The 16,519-nt window shown below is 32.3% G+C and overlaps 1 protein-coding gene across 1 annotated transcript; it reads right to left on the reverse strand.

Moving 5' to 3' along the window:
• Nucleotides 1-746: 746 nt before the first annotated feature.
• On the reverse strand, nucleotides 747-12,588 carry LOC127091699 (auxin efflux carrier component 6). Its single transcript, XM_051030385.1, has 7 exons — nucleotides 12,088-12,588; nucleotides 10,806-11,380; nucleotides 7,264-7,471; nucleotides 6,774-6,859; nucleotides 6,213-6,370; nucleotides 5,934-6,010; nucleotides 747-1,102 (listed from the first exon to the last, which is right to left on the reverse strand). Exons 1-7 carry the CDS (start codon nucleotides 12,516-12,518, stop codon nucleotides 1,036-1,038), a joined length of 1,602 nt encoding a protein of 533 aa, XP_050886342.1. The 5' UTR covers nucleotides 12,519-12,588; the 3' UTR covers nucleotides 747-1,035.
• Between the last annotated feature and the right edge of the window lie 3,931 nt (nucleotides 12,589-16,519).

Here is a 16,519-nt window from a genome sequence, read left to right on the forward strand (position 1 = left end):
TTGACAAAGGGAGCAAAGGAAAACTAGTCAACAAGTCTTGAAAGAAAAAAAACACAAGTTAGGTAATGGAACAAAGAAGGAAATAGTCTTTTTATAGAAGTGAGTTTACAAGATGACCCGGTCTTTTGAGGGCGTTAGAAGACAACATGAACAAGTCACCTACGACAATTACAAGACAACTCCATGATTGCATGAGAGTTGTGGAAAATGATAGATGAGACGTTACATGAGAGTTAGAGAGGATGACAGACGTTATCAAAGATCACTTAAACATGAGATCTAAAGAGACAATCCTTAAATGGCCCTTGATGGAATGACAAGTATAAAATGGGCTTCCCAACGAGGAAGAAAGACAGACAACAATTTGGATTATATTATATATTTCAACTGTATGTATATTCTCATTGAACATAAACAAATCTTCACCTTAGTGTGCCATAAATTTGTTTAAATGTTACTTTCATGCACTTCTTTTATTTATCTGAGATGACAGAATCGACAGAATCGATATTTGTCCCAACATGATTTTCCTTCCAACATCCGACAACAAAACAAGTCTCCAACCTTAATAATTGATCGTGATAATACGTATTCCCCTTTCGGTGCTTTTACTATTATTTTACATTCACATTAACACAGATAAAATAAATAGGTGAGTAAATCAAAAAAATATGAATATATAAAACTTATATATATTTATTCATGCAAAAAATTCCTAAAAGATAATGTTTATAAGAAATGGAATGTTTAGCTTAAATCTCAACTAGTACTAAATTGTGCTATCTTATCACACCCTTGTTTAAGTAGAAGTTATAAACCGTTTTTAAGCATAGGTCAATCTTCTCTCCGAGTAGTGTCTACAATAATGGAAAACCAATGGCGGTCCATGCTAACACAATTATGGGACTTAGAATTTTTCCGATGTATGTATATTAGTTTGATGAATTCCAACATGGTTTAGTGTAAATTGCTACCATAGTTTAGAATTTGAATATTACATATTTCAATCCGTTGATAGAAGTTTTCTCCCACTTCTCACAAGCCAAGAAATATGTAGTAAATGAGAGTTATTGGCAAGGAAATTAACATGCCAAAGATTACCCTGCAAACGAAAATAAGAGCAACATAAATAACTTTTAATCTACCTATGCAGAGTCCTCTCAAATTTTTAGAGTCTCTCTATTAATTAATCATAATTTAACTATGATAAAATAAATAGAAATCTTATTTAATCACGATTTAATCTATAAAATATTTTATCAAACTCTATTTAATTATAATTTAATCGAATAATTTTGAGATCATATGCAACAGCTCGTGTTGAACGTCATCAAAGACGACGGTCATGTATCTATAGATGATACATAAAAATTAAATATGCTCAATTAACACCTTTCATCATAAATAATCACAAACTAATACTATAAGCTTAATTTAACGTTATGAATCACTATAAATATATTATCTATGTTATGTTATGTAGGTTCCAATAAATGGTGAGTCAAATCAAGCTTTGCAAAGAGGATTCTATATGTTTTTAGCATAAAAAACTAAGTACGTATAACAAAAGAGCAAATGGCCATTTTCAAATAGCATCATATGCATAATTATGTTACTCCAAATTATAAATGCTTGGTTGTTATAGACAATAATTGTTTTGTTAGATTCGGTATCCTAGTTAGGGCTGCATAATGATTAATCAACTTATTAAGTGGGGATAGATTCGTGTGATGTTAACACGCTTTACTTTATTTTCCCATCATTTCTTCTTCTGAGCATTATATTCTCTGATCAATCATCTAAAATGAAATAGGATCCACATAAATAACTATAACAACTTAATGTTGTATCATTATTCTATCTTGATTTTAATGCACTCTAAAATTTTCAACAAGTAGTATCAAAATTTTATTTTAACTTTTGATGAGAAGCAAGAGTGAATGCACATGTATTAAGTCATTGTATCTAAAGTCTATCCAACAACTTAGTCAGAAGAAGTGGCTAAGCTAAAGTCTAACCATTGGAGGGACCAACTAAGGCAATGATTTCATGTAGTCAATTATTTTTCTTCTCATGTTAGCTACGTTGAATAGAGCCAAAGCCTTAAGATGCTGCATACTACCTTACATGGTATAGAGAGATTGGGGGACCATGGCACCCTAGTGTCTCCCTTGTTGAGACACTGAAGATTCACACTTGAGAGAGATTTTTATTTGAGTTTAAGTGTGAATAGTTAATCTCACTATTAAAATGAGCAAAATATAAATAATTAAGAGGTGAGATTTATATATTCAAATCATAAACTTTTGAATTGATAGATGTTGTCAATAATATCTCTTGTGTGCTTCTTATTTCTCAAATGTTTCCCCCTAAGACATACAAAGGGAAGACAAACGAAGAGCGTGAAACTCAAGAATTTTAGAACGTATGGTTTGTTGAGATATTAGATATAATTCAAGTTGAGTTGTGTGGCCTAAGTCTAAAGTTAATTAGGGTTTAGAGTTTGTTACTTAATTTTTTAGTTTACTTAGTATTCAATTTACTTAGATGTATATAAATAGACACTTTGTAATTCAGGATCATCATTCAGTTCAATAATACAATCCTTATTTCCTTATTCTCTCTTTCTCCCCTCACTAAAAGTGCCTCAAGCACTAATAAAATGGTATCTAGAGCTTCAATTAGATTCTTGATCGTGTTTTCAAGAATCACACATCAGAGATCGTGTTTCCGGGATCGTGGGTTGTTGTTGATCAATCGTTGTAAAGATGAATGGTAACGGAAATTTACCAAAATCCATTGCAACTCTTGACGGCAAGAATTGACTTCGATGGAGAGAAAAAATGCAATCTCTAGTTTTCATGAAACCCTCTGGTTGGTGAAGATGCAACCGACGCACAGAGGACCGCTCAGAATGATGCCAAGAAGAAGGATTGCAATACGACGTTTTTCATCCAATCGACAGTTGATGCGGCTAATTTCGACAGAATCGCTCATGTTGAATCAGCGAAGGAAGCATGAGATATTTTTGTCAAGTACTATGAAGGAGGCGAGAAAGTCAAGGTTGTCAAATTGCAAACTTTGCAACGACAATATGAATTATTGTCGATGGGAGAAGACGAAAAGATTGTAGGCTATGTGTCGAAGGCTGCAAGAAGAATCCTGAGATACTTAAAAGGATCGACAAACTATGGAATTTTATTTCGAAGAGACTCTGAAAAGAAAAGAAGCTATGGTTACTTGTTATTCAGATGTTGATTGGTGTGGAGATAAGGAAGATCGAAGAAGCACTGCTTGATATTTCTTTCAAGTATTTGGTGCCCCAATCTCATGGTGCTCGAGAAAGAAACATGTGGTGGCATTATCATCGTGTGAGGCTGAATATATAATAGGATAAGATATGTGCTGGAAGAGGTCGAGATCGAAGTGAAGAAACCTCTGATACTGCAGATCGACAACAACTATAAATCTTGTGAAGAATTCAAATTTGCATGGAAGAAGTAAGCATATAGAAGCTAGATTTTACTTCTTAAGGGAGAAGGTAAATCAAGGTGAACTTGAAGTAAGACATTGCTCAAGTGAAGCACAATTGACCGATATTTTCACCAAAAGATTGAAGATCGATAGGTTCCTAATGTTGAGAAAGAAATTAGGAATAATTCAGATCGACAATGATTAGTGTGTTTCGACAACTTGGATTTTATGGGGGTATGTTGGGATATTAGATATAATCCAAGTTAAGTTGTGTGGCCCAAGCCCAAAGCTAATTAGGGTTTAGGGTTTGTTACTTAGTTTGTTATTTTACTTAGTATTTAAGTTACTTAGGTGTATATAAATAGACATTTTGTAATTCAGTATCATCATTCAATTCGAAAATACAATCTTTATTTCCTTATTCTCTCTTACTCTCCTCACTAAAATTGCCTCAAGCACTAACAAATTGGTATCTAGAACTCCCGATTAGGTTCTTGATCGTATTTTCAAGAATCACACGTCAAAGATCGTGTTTTCGGGATCGTGGATTGTTGTTGATCAATCGTTGTAAAGATGAATGGTAACAGAAATTTACCAAACTCCCTTCCAACTCTTGACGACAAGAATTGGCTTCGATGGAGAAAAAAATGCAATCTCAATTTGGCTTTCATGAAACCCTGGAAGTGATTACTAATGGTGTTTCTGCGGTTGATGAAGATGTAACCGACGCACATAAAACCGCTCATAAGGATGCCAAGAAGAAGGATTGCAAGGCGGTGTTTTACATTCAATCGGCGGTTGATGCGACTAATTTCGATAGAATCGCTCATGCTGAATCGGCGAAAGAAACATGGGATATTCTTGTCAAGTATTATGAAAGAGGCGAGAAATTCAAGGTTGTCATGTTGCAAACTTTGCGACGGTAATATGAACTGTTGTCGATGGGAGAAGACGAAAATAATGCAGGCTATGTGTCGAAGGCTATAAAAAGAATCCTTAGATACTTAAAAGGATCGAAAAACTATGGAATTTTATTTCGAGGTGACTCTGAAAGAAAAGAAACTATGGTTACTTGTTATTAGATGCTGATTGGTGTGGAGATAAGGAAGATCGGAGAAGCACTACTGGATATTTCTTTCAAGTATTTGATGCCCCAATCTCATGGTGCTCGAGAAAGAAACTCGTGGTGGCAATATCATCGTGTGAGGCTGAATATATAACAGGATCATATGTTGCGTGCCAAGCAATTTGGATCAGATTTGTACTGGAAGAGATCGAAGTCAAAGTGAAGAAACCTCTGGTACTGCAGATCGACAATAAGTCGGCCATAAATCTTGCGAAGAATCCAATTTTGCATGGAAAAAATAAGCACATAGAAGATATATTTCACTTCTTAAGGGATAAGGTAAATCGATGTGAACTTGAAGTAAGACATTGTTCAAGTGAAGCACAATTGGCCGATATTTTCACCAAAGGATTAAAGATCGATAAGTTCCTAACGTTGAGAAAGAAATTAGGAATAATTCAGATCGACAATGATTAATGTGTTTCGACAACTTGGATTATAAGGGGGTATGTTGAGATATTAGATATAATCCAAGTTGAGTTGTGTGACCCAAACCCAAAGTTAATTAGGGTTTATGGTATGTTACTTAATCTGTTATTTTTCTTAGTATTCAAGTTACTTAGGTGTATATAAATAGAGACACTTTTTAATTTAGTATTATCATTCAATTCAATAATACAACTCTTATTTTCTTATTCTCTCTTTCTCTCATCACTAAAAGTATCTGAAGAACTAACATTATTGTGGTTGGAGGATTGAAGACCCGCGATTCGAAGAAAAAAAACTCATGATTGGAAGAATGAAGACATATAATTCATCCTCATTATTCATCTCCATTTTTTAACAAATATGAAATTATTTTGTTAAAAATTTGAACTTGTTAGTTTTTACATCTTTTTCTCATTGATTCTTTGTACATTCTATTTCTTTAGATTGAAAAGGTCATGGATAAGAGATTTGAGTGTGTTTTGTTTCATGGGATGAATTTATAGAGTTAACGAAATTAGGTTACAAAATACTTTAGAAATCAGGTTTGCAGATTCACTAGCTCTTTCACTTTTAACAACTAGATTGTCACATAAATATAAATTAACATTTTTTTAACAAAAATTTAATATAAAAGACCAAATTAACTAGTGGAATAGTTTTTCAAAGATTTAAAAAAATGTTTATTAGATAAAAAATTAAAAATAAAACCTAAAAATTAAATTAAAAGACTTCGAAACTAATTAAACTTAATATTAATAAGTTAAGGCATGAAGCATTACATTTTATATTTTTCTTAATGTAAATGTAATTTAGTTAGTAAAACTTTTGATCTATAAATAATCTTTATAATATTGAATCAAATGCAAATATATAAGATTGTCAAAAAAAAAATTAAGAAATTTACCCTGTGCTCAAAATATCAGGATGAAGCCCATATTCCCTTGCAAATACAAATGGCACTATCCCTTGTGGAAGAGCAGCCTGAGAAGCAATTGAATTGAAGTCAAAGCTAAATAAGCACTAACATATACACAACTACTTTATCTATATTCAATATTCCCTCTATAATATAAACAAACACAAGAAACGTGCGCACATTGTTCTGATATATATTATATGTAATTTTCATGTGCTAATGTGTCTACAAATGTGAATTCATTTCACAAAGATCCAACACAAGTACCTGTACAATGGCAGTATGCAGTTTCTTTCCTCTCAATCCAATGGCAATGGAAGATAATGACATTACAAGAGGTCCAAATAGGAATCGAATGGCCATTCCCATGGCTGCTTTTCTTGTACCACAAGCAATGATACGAGGCTGAAGAGCCATGAAAAGCCCTGCAAATCATGTTTCTAATCAGTATCTTTCATTGTTTATATACATATAGTAACCATTTTTGGGACTCATCTAATATATTCCATTTCACATTCTCCCATTTTCAATCTAACAACATACTCCTATAATTATCATGTGCCTTTAAGACATCACATTTATTTTATTGGGTTGCCACAAACACCTTAGTACAAGACAATGCATGTTTTTTCTTTATCATATGTTCCTCTGTCTTCTTCCACGTTTTGATATTAGGTTTGAGGATTTGAAATTTTGCAATGTATAAGATTCATATATTGAAGAAACACCATGTGTAAAAGTGGGTGTGTGTCTTTCTTCTATATATAAATACTCATGATATTAAATGGTTATATATATGTCTATATATTTGTACTATATGTAATGTACCTAAGCTAAACATTGCCATCCCAAGACCTGCATCAGATATGATTTTGATAGATGATTTGATCAAACTCGGCATTTCTATATTCCATCTGCAAATTCACATCATAAGATGTATGAAAATATGCATACCGTAACATATAGCCTAAAACAATACATGAAAAAAGGCTTTTACGAATATAAAATTTAGAATATGACAAATAAATCATCATATGAATCACATTCTAACTCCGACATATGATGGATTTGGATTCCATGCATACATAAACATGCATTAATTGACCTCGGTCATTGATTTGAAATCTATCTGCTTACCTTGCACATTCACTATAACATCTTTAATTGATCTTTGCCATTGATTTAAGATATTGCGGCTGAGATTAATTAATGTGTCATATAGTTAACGCGTAAAATCCAAATCCATAAATGCAGTTAATTTGTAATGGAGAAGTTAAATTTGGTATCACTTTGGATAATGTTTCAGAATATCACTTACTTGAAGGAGATTAGAGACCAGAGAAGTCCTAATAGACTAGAATATGTATTAGGATTTCGAGAAAGTTTTCTTCCAACAACAATTAGTATAAGCCTTAACATTACAAAGGCATATGGCATTTTCTGGCTACTGGAAATTTGGTCTTTTGGGTCCACAGTTTCTCCTGCCATTGAGACTTTGAGGCTATCTCTGAAGCTAATTTCCTTATCTGCCATATAATAGCTAAAAAAATTATTAAAGCTATTAATCAATGAGTTAAAAAAATAAAAATAAAAGACAAGGCTAACAATGCCACTTACATAATAATTCAGAATTATGATTTGAATTTAAAGTCATTAATCATACTCTAGTTTTACTGTCTTGGATCATCCATCTGACTTAAATTCACATCTTTCGTTAGAAACTACAGTGACCCAATAGTACAACTTTATAAGATTATACTGTTGAATCATTGATTTCTAAAAAGACATAAACTTAAATATGGTGGATGATCCATAACCGTTGGATCAGAACGATTAACATTGACTTGGATGATGACTCAATGTCACTTGCATTTTTTTCATGGAAACGAATTTCCTATCGTGCTTGACACATTTCTCAACCTCGATCTTTCGATCAAAATTATTATGTAAAACTGATTTTGTTATTGAATAATCTCAAACTAATAGTGGAAATTATTTAGTGCACACAAATGCATCCTTTTCTTAAGCACCAAATCTAGATCCCTATTTTCACCACCAATGGGAATCATGCTTAACCATCATTACACACGTGCTCTCTACAAATGATGACTACTATGAATTAAGCCTCACAAACTAAGTAAAGTAGTAACAAATTTTTTTAAACTATACTAAAAGTAAATATTTCTATATTGCTTTGACCCCTTTGTTATTATTAGGTGAATGTTTTTAATTTTTATACACTAGAAAGAGGCGTGGGTTAGGAGGGACCACCTGTCTAGTGTTGTGTTCTGTAGTATCCATAGATTCGAAAAATCATTGATAAACCCATTTTTTTGTAGTGTTTACGTGTGTATTCATTTCTCACGTGCAATTGGGTTATGATGAAATATAGACACAGAAATGACAATTTACCAAGAGTTACCGAAAGTATAATTATTATTTTCTAAATTAAAGACCACGCTATTTCATAATCCTATGATGATCATCAAAGGACAAGAATTACTAACCTAAAATGTAATATTAAAAATCTAATAAAAAAGAGGTTAGTGAATGATATAATACAAATAAACACAGGTGTTGAGAAATTGATGTTGCATATATGAAAGTAGACATTACCAAAAATAAACGATGCTCAACAAATTATGACAGTAGTAATGAATGGGTGAGAATACGACAAGGAAACAAACCATGGTCGGGGACAAAACGTACAGCAAATACCAGAAAGGTCGCATGGGCATCCGCTAAAGGACAAACATATACCTACGTTTTCTGATACACTGTATTATTGCCAACACACTGCCATTCGAATACTACCTCAATCTACCACCTGGGTCTATATCAAATGAATAGTGCCTATGGTGTGTGAGTAAGATATAAAACAGTACTACTATCATATTAAAAAAAAGTAATTAATAATCAACTTATCTACTTCACTAGTACTATTTTCAATCCATTCCTTTCATATTAGGTGAGTGTTTTCTTTTTTATTTTGGCCATGTATGAACCAATATATATCTTTGATGGTGTGAACTCACGTTCAGTTTGTATATCATTTAATGTTAATGAATTTATCTTATTCAAAAATATTGTATTTATAACTATAATTTTTTCAAATAAATTTATATGATCTTCAATAGTAACCCTTATAATAAGACAGAGTAAATGTTTCTTACATGCCATTCTTACTACATGACAACATTTATTAATGGATCTATGTTTTTTATTTTATTTGGTACTAGTAGCTTTTATTCCTTTCTTGACTTTTTCAAAATTATTAGACAAATCTATATAGACCTATTAGTAAATAATTCCAAAAACTTTCTGTCCTCTTAAATCTTTCTTATCTTAACTTTGAGATTTATTTTAATTCATTAACTTTCAATTTCGTTAAAACGTATTATGTTAATTTTTTTTATCTAATTATGAATGCATTTAACAATCGTTTTTAAAATTTTCATCCATAATTAGACAAAAAAAATTAATATAATATGTTTTAGAGAGTTAAGATCTAAGTTAAATAAATAAAATAAATTTTAAAATTAAAATACGAGAAAAAAATACTAAGCCTAAGTTTTTCTCATTTTTATTTTAATGGTATTATGCTTATAAGAAAACACTAAATTATTTATTATCTTATTCTATTTATTTTTTTCTTTGTAATAAATAATTAAAACTATTATTAAAAAAATAATTTTTTTCTTCATTCTATAAGATATGTGTTATTCAAATATTATACATATATTACAAAAGAAAAAATTATATTAGAGGTTCTTTTAAATTATTTGTGTAATAGGTTGATCCTTTAAAAAAATTATAATAACTTGGTCTTTTAAGTTATCAAACATGTATATCGTTACCCTTTTTAAACATCGTGAATATAATTATTTTAAGTGATATAAAAATAATGAAGAGCAATAAAAAATACAACAGTTATAAATTTTTAAAATTTAAAATCTAAGAAAAATGATTTAGAAATCAACCAAAAAGACTAAGTTATCACAAAAGAAAAATTATTGACCAACCTATGAAACAAAAATAACTTAAAGAACTTCTGACGTAATTTTTCCTAATACAAAATAGATACAATCAAATGAGAAAATAATATTTTATTTTTAGTTTTAATTTTCACCACCAATTAATTGAATTAGGGATCCGTTATGACATCAAATTATTTCAACCCTCTTACTATAGCAATTGCAGAAACTAAATTGTGATTCTATGTGCTAAGTTTAACAAGGCCAATTATTACTTGACCAACTATGATAAAAAATAAAAATTTTACTATAACGTTCTCATAAAGATGGATAGTTTTATTAATACCATAAATACAAAATAGAAATTTTGAATTATAAGAATAATGTATTAGAATATACAAGAAAAATATGATTAACGTACATAATTGAGAATTGAGAATCCGAGCCTACAATTTTAATGGTATGCGAACACTACATCTTTTTAACGTTAAAATATCAAAGTTTATACTAATGCTTATACCCCCCAAAATCCAAAAAATAAAATGGAAAAACAATGAGAATATGAGCCTAAATTTTTTATCCACACAAAAATTAGTTCGGGCAAAACAAATATCTGAACCGGTAACTTCTTAAATATTGACCGACATGTGTAGTCTACATCAAAACAAACTTAAAAACTTCAATATTTTTAGATAAAAAAATACTTTAATATTGTATTGTCAATTTTAAAAACATGATAAATTTAACTTAAATTAATGGACTAAAATGATTATCCATATCTATTAAAAAGTGAAATTAGAAAATCTCTATCCACTCTTTTGTATTTTTATTAACGTGCTTAAAGACACCATTCACTCTTCTAAGAGACATAAACACAAACACGTACCTGACATAGTAATGTCCTTGCATCCTTGTCTCTCTTCCCCCTGCCATTTCTCAGGCGATTCCCAAACCACCCTGCTCCCCTCCACCACCGGCGAGTTCCCCCTCAACCCCCTCCCACCACCCACCGGCGACCTCCCCACCACCGGCGTACCACATATCTCCATTTCATTAACATTCGACGCCCGCGGAGTCGGCTGCAGCGAATAAGCATCCGTAGAAGCGTAACCGGAGAAGCGCGGACTCGCACTCGGATTATCGAGATAATTCAACGGCGTGTTGATGGAGAAGATGTCGGCATTGGAGAGATTGGAGAGGCGTGTTGGAGTTATGCCGGTAGTTATTGACGACGTTGAATCGGCTGGTGCTGATGAAGTGGATCGACGGATTCGCACCTTAATGCGGCCGTTTTCGTCGGTTTCTGATAGGGCTTGGAGCGGCGCGTCTTGGCCGTAGAGGGAAATTACGTCGCCGTCGAGTTCGAATTTTGTTATGGAGGATGCTTTGTTTCCCGGAAACTCGGTTTTGATTAAGACTTTTGCTGCTCTGTATTCCAGTAGAAATAGTAGCACCGTGTACCTTAACACAAGATTAAAAAAAATTTAACACTCCAATATCCATAAATATCCATACTCCAATTATCAAATACTATATCCAACTTAAAACGACTACTTAAGAATTTACAGTAAAAAAAAAAATACAATTATATAATTATAAGTTTTTAAGAAATTAATTTATATGCACAGAGAGTAGAATATTTTCTTACTATGTACAGTGCACACTCAATCAAATTACAATACGTGCTATTTTTTTGACTTTGTTTCTAAGATTATATAAAATTTTCATTGTTAACTCTTTACAAGGTTGATGGCTCTTTATTTAGTGCTGATAATTAATTGTTCATTGCCTATGGGTGTAAAATGAATATATAATAATTTATTTATTTTTAAAATATATTTAATATAAGTTTTTTTTTATGAAAAATATCATATTATTTTTAACAATCATAAAACAACATAATAGTTTTAATTTACAAACTGTATAAAATGATTAATTTAGACTTTATTTATTAATGCATTTCTATTTATATACTCCCACTTTCATGGATATTTTTCATTTTTCATATAGGTACCCACTTTTAAAAATGTTGAAAAACAAATTTTTAGTTTTAGTTACATGTCTTCACAAATTAAGAGAAAGTGTGTATGTTGTTTTAATATGTTTTCAATTACAAAAATTGAGGAAGAAATAATAGAAATTAATAATTAGTAGCTAATATTACATACCATATGATGCATTGAAGAACAACGAGTTGCACCATGAGAGTTTCTGTAAAATCACCATACATAGCTTGAAGTAGAGGAATCCCCATAACAAGAGTATTAGGCAAGGTGGCAACTGAGAACAAAGTGATAACCCAATCCAAAGAGCCTCTAGCAAAGAAAATAGCCCAAACAGAAAGAAAAAAGAGAACAAGAACCTTAGAAACTGTATCTGCTAAAATGAATTTGGTGTCCATTTGGTAAGGGTTGTTGAGAGAAATAAAATGGAAAGATAAAACAGGAACAGCGAAAACCGCCACAAATCGGTTTATGCCTGAACATTGCTCTGGTGTGAACATTTTGCAACACTTTACTGAAACGTAAGCGACTAGCATTGCGAAATATAGAGGTACCATTGCACACATCACGTTGTATAAATCTTCTCCTGTCACCATCTTTGTATATGTATGATGATAATGATTTTATTCTTTGGTGTTATGTTTCTGCTATGGTTTGGAAATGAAAGGTGGGAGAGAATGGATATATAGGGGTTATATTATAGCATATTTTTTATAGGGTATTCATGGACTTGTTTGCCCTTACCAAATTCTCGAATTTACTTTTGAGGTATTGTGGTTAGTGTTAGTGGTTTTTGCGGTTGTTAGTGTCAATGATTGTTACTTATACACGTTTCGGTGTGGCAAAACTCAGTCGGAAATACTAAAAAGTCAATTCACCTTTTCACTCTTTATAAGGTTTTAAGGAAGTATATAAAATTTATACAATTGAGTTATTGTTCGTTTACTAAACAGTATTAAGAAAACTCTACAATACAATATAAGTTACTACAAGTGTTACTTTGAATCACTTTTAATAAGGTGAAAAAGAGAGAATAAGTAAATAAACATTGCTATTATTGAAAAATGATTGTGTTCTAAATTGAATTATAAAATGTTTATTTATATATATTTAAATGCTTTGATTAATAAGTAATAAATATAATAAACCTTAAATTCTAATTAATATTGGTTTTGGGTTTCATACAACTTGGATTATATTATATATCAACATACCCTTCCTATAATCCAAGTTGTCGAATATACGCTAATCGTAGTCGATATGAACTATACCTAATTTCTTTCTTAAATTCAGGAAACTGTCGATCTTCAATCAGTTGATGAAAATGTCGGCCAACTGTGCTTCACTTGAGCAATGTCTTACTTCAAGTTCACCTTGATTTACTTTCTCCCTTAAGAAACGAAACCTAGCTTTGATGTAGCATCATACCTTGCTTCGACATTTGAAATTTCATGCATAGGAAGTACGACAACTTTCCCATATCTGACATTTCAAATTCCTTCTTCATCAGCTCTTTGAACTTCGACAAGTTCTCCAAGTTATTTCTAGTTACTAAAAGTCATCGACATATAAGAAGATGATTGTTATATCTTGTGCCACAACCTATACATAGACACCATACTCAGACCTGGATTTGACGAATCCTAATTCGACTAAGTATGAGTCGGTCTTCTTGTTCAATGCCTTAGGTGTCTACTTAAGGCCATAAAGTGTTTTGTGAAACTAGTATACTTTCCTTGATTCCTCATGAATCACAAACCCAGGAGATTGTGTGACATATACATCTTCATCCAAAGGTCCATAAAAAAATGTTGATTTCACATCTAAGTGAAACATCGACCAACCTTGCTTACATGTCAAGGTGACGACTAGTCGAACAGTCTCCAATCTTGCGACACGTGCAAATACTTCAGAGTAGTCGACTCCTGCTCTCTGAAGAAAACCTCGAGCTACCATTCCCGCCTTATGCCTTGCTATCGACCCATCATCACTGTGCTTCAACTTGAACACCCACTTCACTTTGATAGCTTTTGTATGTGCTGGCAATTCGACTAACTCCCATATGTTATTTCTTTCGATTGCTTATATCTCTTCGACCATAGTTTACTTCCACTTTTTATCGTTTAAGTTTCCGTTATAATTGATTGATTCAACACCTGTAAGTAAGGTAAAATGAACTAATTCTTCATCTGGTGTGACTTCATCATCATCAGTCACTTCATAGTCTTGAAGTCTTGTTGGACGAGCTATAGTTCTTTGAGGTCTTTGACTAGTACTGCCTACACCATCTTTGATTTCAACTGTGTTGGACATGTCAGCAACTGCTTCAACTTCAAATGGAATATCGATAATATCTTCGACTTCGACATCATTACTTGCTTCGTCGAAGTCATAACTCATAAATTGCTTGTCAATTGGATCACCGGAATTCTAATCCCAGGCAGAATTTTCATCAATCACAATATCTCGACTCATCACAATCTTATGATTAATTGGATTGAACAACCTGTATGCAACAGTTTTATGATGTCCTACCAAAATCATAGGTTCACTCTTGTCATCAAGCTTCCTTCTTCTAGCATCAAGAACATGCTTGTAACAAATAGAGTCAAACACCTTCAGATAACTCACTGATGGTCGTTTGCCACTCCAAACTTCTTTAGGAAACTTGTTCTTCAACTTCTTGGTAGGGAACCTGTTTAGAATATAAACAGCAATGGTGACAGCTTCACCCCATAAGGATTTTGGTAGATTCTTCTGCTTCAGCATGTATCTCGCCATATCCAATATGGTCCTGTTTCTTCTTCCCGCAATTCCATTATGTTGATGCGTGTAAGAAGCAGTTACCTCATGATCAATACCATGTTTTACACAAAACTCTTCAAATATTTTGGATGTGTATTCGCCACCTCCATTTGTTCTGATCGTGTTGATTCGCAAGTGCATAAATCACGTCAAAGTAATATAAAGAATATTGATCCCACAGAGACCAATCGTCAATCTATCGATTACTATCGTTACGGTGTTTATCTAAGACGGTATAAAAGAGATATTGGGTTTGCAAAACAATGGTAAATAATAAATGCAGGTAAACACAGGTTGAATGTATTTCACGTCAGTTAAGTGATGTTTCGGTTGTCTAAATAGAACTACTTATGAGGTAATATTTTCTACTCTTGAAAAGAATCCATTTAACATGAACTATCGCTTTCGCGTATTCAGAACCGAGTTTACCCTTAAACTAAGGCCTTTTATTGTCACTTATAAAAGGTGCGAAGAAAGCTAAAGTAGTAAACTTATTTTTAAGAAATGAGACTCGTAAGCTTAGTTGAAAAGTGATTTTGATTTGGAAAGTTTACCCAAGGAGTTGCCTGATTTGAAATCTATCAACGCGTCCGAAAACAGTTTCAAAAATAGTTTTTCCTTAAAGTGGTAAAAATTCCTAGTTACTTAGCCAGGGTGCTTTCGCACTCCTCGAATAATTAAAATTAACCAAGTTTGTTTTAGAAAACTCAAGTTAAAAATCAAAACAGCCTTTAAAGTATTTCTACAGATTCAATATGTGAAACATCTCTTTAACCGCGATCCTTACATTCTAACCTTTAAAAGATTTAGCCAGCATGGTAACACAAACAAACACAACGATATTGATCATGATGAAAAGTTTATTTTAGAATGTGAGGCGTAAAAAGTGTGTAAAGTAAAGTAAAGCGAGTGCGGAAAATAAATAAAGTAAAGCGAGTGCGGAAAATAAATAAAGTAAAGTGAGTGCGGAAAATAAATAAAAATAAAAGCGAGTGCGGAAAATAAATAAAGTAAAGCGAGTGCGGAAAATAAATAAAATAAAAGCGATGCGGGAAATAAATAAAATAAAAGCAATGCGGAAAATAAATAAATAAAGCGATAAATAAGAACCTGCTCCAAATGGAAGGCTTTAAATCTGGTACAAAAATAAACCTCCGACTCCTGAAGCTAAAGACGACAGCAACTCAAAGTGACCCAACTCAATCTCACTAAGGTGCGATAAACCCTCGATGAGACGGATTATCGCTATTACAAATGATAAATATATGCTTAGTATTATAAAACTAAGTTGGATGATTAGAAAATGAAATGGAACGAATTATTTATAGAGGATTTCAGCAGCTAGTAAAGACCATGGTGCCCTCCAACTTCTCCTTAGTGGGAACGTGATTACCAAATATGGCGCCTGCCATCCCTTCATGGCGCCCGCCATGTATGTAAATGGGGTGGATCATGGGAACGTGGCGGTTACCTCCTAGTTGAGGGTTGATGACTCATGGCTTCTCCCATAGCGGCCGCCATGTGCAACACCATGTGTGTAATTTCGTCGAAAAACCCTAATTTTAGGTCTTTTGGCTTCGTTTCTTCCAAAAGAGTCTGAAAGTGTTAAATATCTGAAAACAAGAGAAAAGAGAGCATAATACAAATAAAATGATAATAAAGTACTAATAAACATGTGAAATTCGAGTCAAAAACACTGTGTAATTCAGTGCAATCAAATTCTCCCACACTTAAACCTTTGCTTGTCCTCAAGCAAAACTCTTTATAGTTTATGCAAGAAAATCAGTATCAA

Source organism: Lathyrus oleraceus, chromosome 6, assembly GCF_024323335.1.
Source record: "Lathyrus oleraceus cultivar Zhongwan6 chromosome 6, CAAS_Psat_ZW6_1.0, whole genome shotgun sequence".
Classification (NCBI taxonomy): Eukaryota; Viridiplantae; Streptophyta; class Magnoliopsida; order Fabales; family Fabaceae; genus Lathyrus; species Lathyrus oleraceus.

What these genes read in the sequence shown, in the direction of transcription:
- LOC127091699 (XM_051030385.1), bottom strand. Translation starts at nt 12,518, where the DNA reads ATGGTGACAGGAGAAGATTTATACAACGTGATGTGTGCAATGGTACCT. An exon ending in TGGTCTCTAATCTCCTTCAA is followed by an intron (nt 6,860 to 7,263) that starts GTAAGTGATATT and finishes GTGAATTTGCAG; the next exon opens with ATGGAATATAGAAATGCCGA. An exon ending in CCTGATATTTTGAGCACAGG is followed by an intron (nt 1,103 to 5,933) that starts GTAAATTTCTTA and finishes TTTCGTTTGCAG; the next exon opens with GGTAATCTTTGGCATGTTAA.